The sequence below is a fragment of the Protomyctophum bolini genome, assembly GCF_963924005.1.
Source record: "Protomyctophum bolini genome assembly, chromosome: 10".
Lineage (NCBI taxonomy): Eukaryota > Metazoa > Chordata > Actinopteri > Myctophiformes > Myctophidae > Protomyctophum > Protomyctophum bolini.
The window spans coordinates 45,652,482-45,664,981 of NC_137871.1; the positions used below are offsets into that span (position 1 = coordinate 45,652,482).

General features: G+C 48.1%; 1 protein-coding gene across 1 annotated transcript in view; it reads right to left on the bottom strand.

Annotated features, from left to right (window-relative positions):
* Positions 1–12,500, bottom strand: part of arap3 (ArfGAP with RhoGAP domain, ankyrin repeat and PH domain 3) — a 58,101-nt gene that overhangs the window by 30,813 nt on the left and 14,788 nt on the right. The window contains exons 9-14 of the mRNA XM_080773981.1: positions 7,974–8,270; positions 5,889–5,958; positions 5,546–5,666; positions 3,540–3,724; positions 740–846; positions 1–123 (exon numbers count right to left, since the gene is read on the bottom strand). The exon at positions 1–123 is cut by the window's left edge and continues 77 nt beyond it. Coding sequence (XP_080630107.1) covers positions 1–123; positions 740–846; positions 3,540–3,724; positions 5,546–5,666; positions 5,889–5,958; positions 7,974–8,270 — 903 coding nt within the window. The remainder of the gene's footprint in view (positions 124–739; positions 847–3,539; positions 3,725–5,545; positions 5,667–5,888; positions 5,959–7,973; positions 8,271–12,500) is intronic.

Below are 12,500 nucleotides of genomic sequence, written 5' to 3' on the forward strand. Positions count from 1 at the left end.
ACACGGTTGCTGAGGTTGGACCAGATCTTCTCGGCCACCTCGTAGTCCGACAGGGTCTCTGCGATGGACTCCTGGACCGCCTCTGTCCAATCACGCTTCTCCCTCTCTGACTCGGCCGTGAAGCTGAGGGGAGAGAGAGGGAGGAGAGGGGGAGGGGGAGGGGGAGAGGGAGGGGGAGAGGGAGAGGGAGAGGGAGAGGGAGAGGGAGAGGGAGAGGGAGAGGGAGAGGGAGAGGGAGAGGGAGAGGGAGAGGGAGAAGTAGTTTCATAAGGGGCTGGTATGAAGTACTTGATATAAAGTCTACACTCTACTCTACACCTGCCTTCATTTCATCTGATTGTCTGTCTGGCAGGCACTTGACAAGCGATCGTTAACTGTGTCTGTTAGAGAGAGGGGCAGAGAAGAGTGGCTTTGCTCAACTTGATTTATACTTATATTCTCCACTCTGATGAAGGTACATGTTCCATATATCATGCAGCCTTACTTATTAGCCTATATTTTAGCTATTAAAAAAAAGGGGGGGGGGGTTTTCGCGGGCTGCATGCGGCCCGCGGATCACCAGTTTGACACCCCTGTTTTAGGGTGTTATTTTAGGGTGTATTTTTAACCTGAAGGTCTTGTAGGGTGTTATTTGAACCTGAAGGTCTTGTAGGGTGTTATTTTAGGGTGTTAGGGGTGTATTTTTAACCTGAAGGTCTTGTAGGGTGTTATTTTAGGGTGTTAGGGGTGTATTTTTAACCTGAAGGTCTTGTAGGGCGTGATGAGGTCAAAGCTTCGGTGTTTTCCATCTCTGATGGTGGATCCTCTGGCTTCAATCAGCGTGATGCCGATCCCTGAGCGGAAACACTGCACGCCATGCGCACGCACACGCACACACACACACATGCACGCACGCACACACATGCACACACACACACACACGCACACGCACACAGTCACTTTATATCAGAAAACAGTAAAAAATGTAATCCAAAATGAGATATAAACACTATGGGCCAAACCTTATACCTGCTCAGTCTTGTAGAGCCAGATGTGTTCAGTGTATCTGTACCAGGGGGGCAGTCAGACGGATATTTTGTGAAGCCACTAACGCCAGGGCTCCACTGGGCGCGTCTGCGTCGCGTCAGCGTCACCGTGACAGAATGTTCCCTTTTTATTCAATGAAGGGTGGCTCCACTGCCCGCGACGCCCCGCGTTGCGTCGCGTCTCCGTCACCATTAAAATTGAACCGGTTCGTTTTTTGACGCACGCGTCGGAGACGCAACGCGACGCAGACGCGCCCAGTGGAGCCCTGGCGTTAGGAAATGAAAGTTCATATAATGGCCTGTTGTGGCGCTGTCACTGGACCCAGAAAAACCCATAGCCCCATAGAAGTCCATGTATTTGGGCCCAACTTCACCTAGACTGTATTACCTTAATAAACATGGTCATGAATACTTTTTGCTTCCAGTCACTAATTTAAAGTCTCATTTCTAATGTCATAATATTCTTTTTGGAAAATTATGGTCCCATTTATTTAAAAAAAGTCGCGCATGTTCTGAGGGGCGTGGCTACCGTTACAGTCTATGAACGGGATCCCCCACCCACTCGAGTCAAAATAAAAACCAACGAAGAAGAAGGGGGAAGTCCCGCCTCGTTGTCTGGGCCAGCCAATGGGCCAGCTGGCCTGAACTGGGCCAAAACGGATCTAGAAAGATGGCGACTTCCATTGCAAGGACTGACAGGCTTCATTTTACGTTCACGTTAGACCCGCGGAACGCTTTGTCCATATTTTTTACAGTCTATGGGCCTGATTCATTAAAAAGAAATACGCCACCGTTACACTGTGGCGGAAACAGATATCGTATTTATCCGTCCGATCAAGCTACGTTGAGATGACGTGTTATTCAGAGAAGCTTCATTTGTGCGGATCGCTGAGTGTATCCTTTCCGCATTTTCCTCAAGCGATTCGCCTGGTGTCGCCTGGTTAGTTGGAACATCCACGCCCATTCTACACCATATAAGGCAACAGGAAATCTCGAAATACGTCATCATAGCCGGCACAGAGGATTCCCAAACTTTAAATTCTATACAACAGCGCGATGAGCTTGTAGAGTAGTTAATTTTGACAGGAGGTTCTCTGCACGGACAGATCTTCAAGCAAACAGCGCGAGTTAGGCTATATGTACTGTAGGCCTATATAATTATAAACGAAACTTGCCAACTTGGCACGCATTGCTTCACTCGATCCAAATGTCAGAGTTAACTGATATGTTACAGTTACTTTCACATAATGTGAAAGAAGTTCATTTGTACTGCTCACCACACGACCAAATGCTATATTACAACTCGGCAATGATAAGCCCTTACTGATGAATGCACCTGAGGGTTATAAAAAAAAGAAAGAACACTCGCCTGCAGAAGTAAAATAGATATCCGATGTATCAGATGTAAATTCAATTCATGATGTCGTCATATTAAAATGATTCGCGGGACACGGCAAACTTGATTGATCTCATGATGAGATCAATGTAGTAGCCTACAGCCTACACAGCTACAACGTTGCCCATATTATAATTAATTAAGGTGAGCTGGCTTAAAACTGACTGGCCAAATTGCACGCGCTGATGCCATAATGTGGATTTATAGCCCTCGTCGTGACTGCTGTCTGTCTGTCAGACCGGCATGTCTGTGAACCATAGAATGCCATAGATAGACCATATAATGCAGTCGGGCCGGGCCGTGTTCTGTCCTTGCCGGGCTCACCGCGCCGTTATATTAATTTTCCAATGTAAATTTCACCCAGATTGGACTCGGTTCAGCGGCCGCATGCTGCTGTCCGCCCCACACACACACACACACACACACACACACACACCGACAGTCAGAGAACTGACTCACTAAACAACACTAACACACACTAAACAACGTTGGATTCGTACAGTGCAGAATGCAGATAAGTGTAGGCCTATGTTCTTATTATAATTGTGAGTTTGTTTTTTAACATGCAGCGCGAGTCGGCCCGATCTACAAGCTCACAACGCGTTGCACTGCGAGAGAAGGCTGTCAAGTGAGCAGCGCAATCGCGCATGCTATAGAAATATCCTAATAAATAAATAAAAAGGTGTCGCTTGCAGGGGCAGTTTCCTTATGGGACTTGCCTCTAGAATGCATGCATAGGCAATAGGCATGATGATACAAGTGCAAGTGCACTCGGCTTTTATATATCATTTTTTTATGTGCTGAACAATGTTAGGGTCGGGACACATGCCTACATATTTTATCTGCGATTTGGGAACTATTTATTGATTCAGCATGAAGACTAAAGCCTTCTGAATATATCCGTAAATTCGTCCGCCACCTACAGAGGTCCCGTGGGATTTTACGGAGTTTCCGACCAACCTACGTGAGCGTCAAGTTCACGGCCATTTCCATGAATTCCAAATGAATGTGGGAAATCCACGTAAATGCCTTTCCGCTAGCTTCACGTCATTATATCAGCGTAAACGCGTTGAAGAATCAGGCCCTATGTGATGTAGATGTGTTCAGTGTATTTGTACCTGCTCAGTCTTGTAGAGCCAGATGTGCTCCGTGTTGATGGCGGCGTAGACCTTGTTCTTGGTCCCTTTCAGCTCCAGGAAGCCGTGCCTCTGACAGTGACGCCCCGCGCCGAAGCGAGGTCGCCCGAAAACCAGCTGGTCCCGCACGCGCTCCTGGAGGGTCACCACCCAGTGCTGTCTCACTGCTGGGGAGACACAGACAGACAGGTACCATGAAACTGTCTCACTGCTGGGGAGACAGACAGACAGGTACCATGAAACTGTCTCACTGCTGGGGAGACAGACAGACAGACAGGTACCATGAAACTGTCTCACTGCTGGGGAGACACAGACAGACAGGTACCATGAAACTGTCTCACTGCTGGAGACACACAGACAGGTACCATGAAACTGTCTCACTGCTGGGGAGACAGACAGACAGGTACCATGAAACTGTCTCACTGCTGGGGAGACAGACAGACAGGTACCATGAAACTGTCTCACTGCTGGGGAGACAGACAGACAGGTACCATGAAACTGTCTCACTGCTGCGGAGACACAGACAGGTACCATGAAACTGTCTCACTGCTGGGGAGACACAGACAGGTACCATGAAACTGTCTCACTGCTGGAGACACACAGACAGGTACCATGAAACTGTCTCACTGCTGGGGAGACACAGACAGGTACCATGAAACTGTCTCACTGCTGGAGACACACAGACAGGTACCATGAAACTGTCTCACTGCTGGGGAGACAGACAGACAGGTACCATGAAACTGTCTCACTGCTGGGGAGACAGACAGACAGGTACCATGAAACTGTCTCACTGCTGGGGAGACAGACAGACAGACAGGTACCATGAAACTGTCTCACTGCTGGGGAGACACAGACAGGTACCATGAAACTGTCTCACTGCTGGGGAGACACAGACAGGTACCATGAAACTGTCTCACTGCTGGGGAGACAGACAGACAGGTACCATGAAACTGTCTCACTGCTGGGGAGACACAGACAGGTACCATGAAACTGTCTCACTGCTGGAGACACACAGACAGGTACCATGAAACTGTCTCACTGCTGGGGAGACACAGACAGGTACCATGAAACTGTCTCACTGCTGGGGAGACACAGACAGGTACCATGAAACTGTCTCACTGCTGGAGACACAGACAGACAGGTACCATGAAACTGTCTCACTGCTGGGGAGACACAGACAGGTACCATGAAACTGTCTCACTGCTGGAGACACACAGACAGGTACCATGAAACTGTCTCACTGCTGGGGAGACACAGACAGGTACCATGAAACTGTCTCACTGCTGGGGAGACACAGACAGGTACCATGAAACTGTCTCACTGCTGGGGAGACACAGACAGGTACCATGAAACTGTCTCACTGCTGGGGAGACACAGACAGGTACCATGAAACTGTCTCACTGCTGGGGAGACACAGACAGGTACCATGAAACTGTCTCACTGCTGGGGAGACACAGACAGGTACCATGAAACTGTCTCACTGCTGGAGACACACAGACAGGTACCATGAAACTGTCTCACTGCTGGGGAGACAGACAGACAGACAGGTACCATGAAACTGTCTCACTGCTGGAGACACACAGACAGGTACCATGAAACTGTCTCACTGCTGGGGAGACAGACAGACAGGTACCATGAAACTGTCTCACTGCTGGGGAGACAGACAGACAGGTACCATGAAACTGTCTCACTGCTGGGGAGACACAGACAGGTACCATGAAACTGTCTCACTGCTGGGGAGACACAGACAGGTGTCTCCAGCACGTGCATGCGTGCGTGCGTGCGTGTGTGCGTGCGTGCATGCGTGCGTGCGTGCGTGCGTGCGTGCGTGCGTGCGTGCATGCGTGCGTGCGTGCGTGCGTGCGTGCGTGCGTGCGTGCGTGCGTGCGTGTGTGTGAGCGTGTGTGCGTGCGTGCGTGTGTGTGAGCGTGTGTGCGTGCGTGCGTGCGTGCGTGCGTGCGTGCGTGCGTGTGTGTGAGCGTGCGTACCTTCATTTTCAGTGCGGAACACAAATATCCGGTGAGTCGTTACGATCTCAAACTTGTTGTCTTTAGCGGGGCGGGCCATCTGGATGGCAGCCAATGGGATCACTCCTTTAGGATACACATCCTGGTAGACAGACAGACAGGTCAGACACAGACAGACAGGTCAGACACAGACAGACAGACAGACAGACAGACAGACAGACAGACAGACAGGTCAGACACAGACAGACAGACAGACAGACAGACAGACAGACAGACAGACAGACAGACAGACAGACAGACAGACAGACAGACAGACAGACAGACAGACAGACAGACAGACAGACAGACAGACAGACAGACAGACCTTTTCGCTGCCAAAGTACATGAGGTTTTTGCCGTCAAATTTCACGTAGCGCTTCTGGAAAACGTAGTTCCTGAAATGAACAGAAACGTAGTTCCTGAAATGAACAGATGTGTTGGGCACAGTGAGAGAGAGAGAGAGAGAGAGAGAGAGAGAGAGAGACAGAGCATATACAGCAGACAGCAGACACGCACGCCACGCACGCACGCCATGCACGCCCATTTGTGCCGTCAGTTCACTCCAGACTGATACGTTCTTTTTATGCCCTGACGTCACGCACCTGGCTGTAGCGACAGGAGGAAGGGCTGTCAGCTGTGACAGCGGTGAGGGCTGGAGGTGTTTGTTGGACTCGTGGTTACGTTTTGTTTGGTTAACTTGTAACCCTTTAAGTTTATCATTCGTTGTGCGCACGGAACGTTATCTTCTGGACGACAAGTCATAACGGAGAGGATATCACACTGAGAGGACGCCCCGGGGATCGCTTGGATCGTAAGGAGGACACCTTGGAATCAGTGGGGATTTAACCACCGCACCGTACGGCCGTGAGTGAGTAACTAACGTGGATACACAACAGAACAGCTGAGGGGTTCCGGTACAAACCAGGAGGGCAGTCCGACAGATATTTTGTGAAGCCACTAAGGAAATGAAAGTTCATATAATGGCCTGTTGTGGCGCTGGACCCAGAAAAACCCATAGCCCCATAGAGGTCCATGTATTTGGGCCCAACTTCACCTAGACTGTATTACCTTAATAAACATGGTCATGAATACTTTCTGCTTCCAGTCACTAGTTTAAAGTCTCATTTCTAATTATGGTACCATTTATTTAAAAAATGACCATAAAGTCGCGCATGTTCTGAGGGGCGTGGCTACCGTCCCAGTCTATGAACGGGATCCCCCTCCCACTCGAGTCAAAATAAAAACCAACGAAGAAGAAGGGGGGGAAGTCCCGCCTCGTTGTCTGGGCCAGCCAATGGGCCAGCTGGGCCCAAACGGATCTAGAAAGATGGCGACTTCCATTGCAAGGACTGACAGGCTTCATTTTACGTTCATGTTAGACCCGGAGAACACTTTGTCCATATTTTTTAGTCTATGGTACAAACCAGCGGATACCGTGCAGGGTACGAGACACATAGCTGTCGGGTTTTGGCGTTTGTTCAAGGGCTGGATATAAGCTGGAACTGTATGGGAACTGATTACTGAGCTGAACTGTGGTGAACCTATATGTGCGTTGAACGTTTCAATATATACAACTTATTAACTGCAATCTACCGTGTCTGTGTTTATTGTGTTACAAGTGACTCTACAGGGTGTGCAGTGTGGGGCGGGCCACATTAAGCTGCACAGCCTTATGCAACGCTTTACCCTCTTAACATTTTGTCAGGATACAACTGCCTCACAGCTAGATAAGGTCCTGGGTTCGATTCCCGCTGGGGACGCTGTGGGCACCGTCGGCGTGTTCCCTCCTCCGCGTCATCAGTGCCCATACCCGAGGCGGGGGTTGGCGAAAGGGCCTTTCTGTGTGGAGTTTGCATGTTTTCCCGTGTCCCCTAGGGTAGATACCCTCACATGTTCTCCCCGTGTCCCCTAGGGTAGGTACCCTCACATGTTCTCCCCGTGTCCCCTAGGGTAGGTACCCTCACATGTTCTCCCCGTGTCCCCTAGGGTAGGTACCCTCACAAAAAACATGCAGTAATCCTGGTCTCTAAACTGCCTCCCCCTGGCCAGCCGGGGCGCCTGATGGAGGGGAAAGGAACTGGTTGGAATAACGTGTCCCTTCCACGCGCTACGTCCGGCCGGGGAAATTCCCCCCTGTCAGGTGAAAAGAAGCAGCTTGGACTCCTCATGCATAGAAGGAGGCATGAGGTCAGTCCACTGCCCCCCCAGGTTGGCAGAGGAAGTGTAGCGCCCAGGATTACATTAGATAATTGGCACTGGGTGAAAAGAAAACTGGGTTACAAAATCGTGGGATAAAAATTTAAAAGAAAAAAAAAAAGGATACAACTGCCTGGCTGGCACCCCTAGATCCATGATCTATATCAAACCGTTACAGTGTGTGCGTGCGTGCGTCTCTCTCTCTCTCTCTCACCCCTGTGGGGACAGCTTGTCCAGCCAGCCACAGAGCACCGGGGCCAGCCGCTCGGAGCTGACGGTGTAGCTGGCGTAGGGGGAGATGGTGAGGTCCTCCTCTGGGTCCGCCCGGGGGTCACCCCGGGGTGACCCCCGGGGAGGGTGGGGGAGCGACAGGAAGCGGTGAGGGGGTGAAGGGTCTCCTCCTACGCCCACGGTGCTGTAGCCCTGGAGACCTCCCTCTCCTCCTCCTCCTCCTCCTCCTCCGATGGGGAGAGCCTGAGACAGACGCCGCGCCCACCAGCGTCTCTGGGAGCTGAGAGAGAAGGTAGAAGGTCATTAACGTCATTCCTGAAACCCCCGTGTTTCTATGTCAGTGGGTGCTCAAATCCATTCAGGTCAAGGACCCCCAGAATGATCTGTATTTGGCCGCCGACCCCCATCTGAAAATATGTAGTTTCAGGGACTCCCACCTAACCTGACGCTGCCAGATCCAAAAAGCTTGCTACACAAATTTGTTTCACAGCTTATTTGGATCTGGGATCGCGGAAGCAAATTCGATGACGGGGCTGTTCCTTTTTTTCAATATGAATATGGGGAATATGTTTCCCCAATAGCGCCCTCATCTGGCAGCGTCAGGTTAACTCCCACCTCTCAGTCAGTTGATTCTTCATATCCATATGAGTGAAACGGCCGGGGATGATTTGATTATCTTTCAAACACGGTTCTTATGTGAGGCGATCTAAGATCGCCCTATGGCAGGGCTGGGCAACTTTGACGATGGAGAGGAGCCACTATATTTCCACACTCACTCCCTAGGGCCATATATTACTGTCGTAGCAAAAATAGCCGATCTACAAGCTCAAAACGTGTCGCAGCGCGACACGAATTTGCTATATTCGAATTGGAATCCTGAAAATTACATTTTTATGTCATTTCAAATGCCTTTAATTATACGTGTGTTGAGCATTTAGCTACTAATTTAGACTGAAGTAATTAAAGCAGGTCATGTTTGCATGTTGTGGAATTGTAAACAGCTGGAACCAACATTATTATTATTATTAACCTGAGGGCCACATTAAGTGAAGGTGGGGGCCGCATGTGGCCCCCGGGCCGCCAGTTGCCCACCCCTGCTCTATGGGGATTATAATACCAATAAAACACAGTTCTTATATTTTGGGATATTGGAATCTGGCTTATGGGAAGAATCACCTAGTTATTATAGCACCGCGCTGGGAAGAATCACCTAGTTATTATAGCACCGCACTGGGAAGAATCACCTAGTTATTATTATAGCACCGCACTGGGAAGAATCACCTAGTTATTATAGCACCGCACTGGGAAGAATCACCTAGTTATTATTATAGCACCGCACTGGGAAGAATCACCTAGTTATTATTATAGCACCGCGCTGGGAAGAATCACCTAGTTATTATTATAGCACCGCACTGGGAAGAATCACCTAGTTATTATAGCACCGCACTGGGAAGAATCACCTAGTTATTATTATAGCACCGCACTGGGAAGAATCACCTAGTTATTATTATAGCACCGCACTGGGAAGAATCACCTAGTTATTATAGCACCGCACTGGGAAGAATCACCTAGTTATTATTATAGCACCGCACTGGGAAGAATCACCTAGTTATTATTATAGCACCGCACTGGGAAGAATCACCTAGTTATTATTATAGCACCGCACTGGGAAGAATCACCTAGTTATTATTATAGCACCGCACTGGGAAGAATCACCTAGTTATTATAGCACCGCGCTGGGAAGAATCACCTAGTTATTATAGCACCGCACTGGGAAGAATCACCTAGTTATTATTATAGCACCGCACTGGGAAGAATCACCTAGTTATTATTATAGCACCACGCTGGGAAGAATCACCTAGTTATTATTATAGCACCGCGCTGGGAAAAATCACCTAGTTATTATTATAGCACCGCGCTGGGAAGAATCACCTAGTTATTATAGCACCGCACTGGGAAGAATCACCTAGTTATTATTATAGCACCGCGCTGGGAAGAATCACCTAGTTATTATAGCACCGCGCTGGGAAGAATCACCTAGTTATTATTATAGCACCGTGCTGGGAAGAATCACCTAGTTATTATAGCACCGCGCTGGGAAGAATCACCTAGTTATTATAGCACCGCGCTGGGAAGAATCACCTAGTTATTATAGCACCACGCTGGGAAGAATCACCTAGTTATTATAGCACCGCACTGGGAAGAATCACCTAGTTATTATTATAGCACCGCGCTGGGAAGAATCACCTAGTTATTATAGCACCGCACTGGGAAGAATCACCTAGTTATTATTATAGCACCGCACTGGGAAGAATCACCTAGTTATTATTATAGCACCGCACTGGGAAGAATCACCTAGTTATTATAGCACCGCGCTGGGAAGAATCACCTAGTTATTATAGCACCACGCTGGGAAGAATCACCTAGTTATTATTATAGCACCGCGCTGGGAAGAATCACCTAGTTATTAATATAGCACCACGCTGGGAAGAATCACCTAGTTATTATAGCACCGCGCTGGGAAGAATCACCTAGTTATTATTATAGCACCGCGCTGGGAAAAATCACCTAGTTATTATTATAGCACCACGCTGGGAAGAATCACCTAGTTATTATAGCACCGCACTGGGAAGAATCACCTAGTTATTATAGCACCGCACTGGGAAGAATCACCTAGTTATTATTATAGCACCGCACTGGGAAGAATCACCTAGTTATTATAGCACCGCACTGGGAAGAATCACCTAGTTATTATAGCACCGCACTGGGAAGAATCACCTAGTTATTATTATAGCACCGCGCTGGGAAGAATCACCTAGTTATTATAGCACCGCGCTGGGAAGAATCACCTAGTTATTATTATAGCACCGCACTGGGAAGAATCACCTAGTTATTATTATAGCACCGCGCTGGGAAGAATCACCTAGTTATTATTATAGCACCGCACTGGGAAGAATCACCTAGTTATTATTATAGCACCGCGCTGGGAAGAATCACCTAGTTATTATTATAGCACCGCACTGGGAAGAATCACCTAGTTATTATAGCACCGCACTGGGAAGAATCACCTAGTTATTATAGCACCGCACTGGGAAGAATCACCTAGTTATTATTATAGCACCGCACTGGGAAGAATCACCTAGTTATTATTATAGCACCGCACTGGGAAGAATCACCTAGTTATTATTATAGCACCGCACTGGGAAGAATCACCTAGTTATTATTATAGCACCGCACTGGGAAGAATCACCTAGTTATTATTATAGCACCACGCTGGGAAGAATCACCTAGTTATTATTATAGCACCGCGCTGGGAAGAATCACCTAGTTATTATAGCACCGCGCTGGGAAGAATCACCTAGTTATTATAGCACCGCACTGGGAAGAATCACCTAGTTATTATTATAGCACCACGCTGGGAAGAATCACCTAGTTATTATTATAGCACCGCACTGGGAAGAATCACCTAGTTATTATAACACCGCGCTGGGAAGAATCACCTAGTTATTATAGCACCGCGCTGGGAAGAATCACCTAGTTATTATTATAGCACCGCGCTGGGAAGAATCACCTAGTTATTATAGCACCGCGCTGGGAAGAATCACCTAGTTATTATAGCACCGCGCTGGGAAGAATCACCTAGTTATTATTATAGCACCGCGCTGGGAAGAATCACCTAGTTATTATAGCACCGCGCTGGGAAGAATCACCTAGTTATTATTATAGCACCGCACTGGGAAGAATCACCTAGTTATTATAGCACCGCGCTGGGAAGAATCACCTAGTTATTATTATAGCACCGCACTGGGAAGAATCACCTAGTTATTATAGCACCGCACTGGGAAGAATCACCTAGTTATTATTATAGCACCGCACTGGGAAGAATCACCTAGTTATTATTATAGCACCGCACTGGGAAGAATCACCTAGTTATTATTATAGCACCGCACTGGGAAGAATCACCTAGTTATTATAGCACCGCGCTGGGAAGAATCACCTAGTTATTATAGCACCGCACTGGGAAGAATCACCTAGTTATTATAGCACCGCACTGGGAAGAATCACCTAGTTATTATAGCACCGCACTGGGAAGAATCACCTAGTTATTATTATAGCACCGCACTGGGAAGAATCACCTAGTTATTATAGCACCGCGCTGGGAAGAATCACCTAGTTATTATAGCACCGCACTGGGAAGAATCACCTAGTTATTATTATAGCACCGCACTGGGAAGAATCACATAGTTATTATTATAGCACCGCACTGGGAAGAATCACCTAGTTATTATTATAGCACCGCGCTGGGAAGAATCACCTAGTTATTATTATAGCACCGCACTGGGAAGAATCACCTAGTTATTATTATAGCACCGCACTGGGAAGAATCACCTAGTTATTATAGCACCGCACTGGGAAGAATCACCTAGTTATTATTATAGCACCGCACTGGGAAGAATCACCTAGTTATTATTATAGCACCACGCTGGGAAGAATCACCTAGTTATTATTA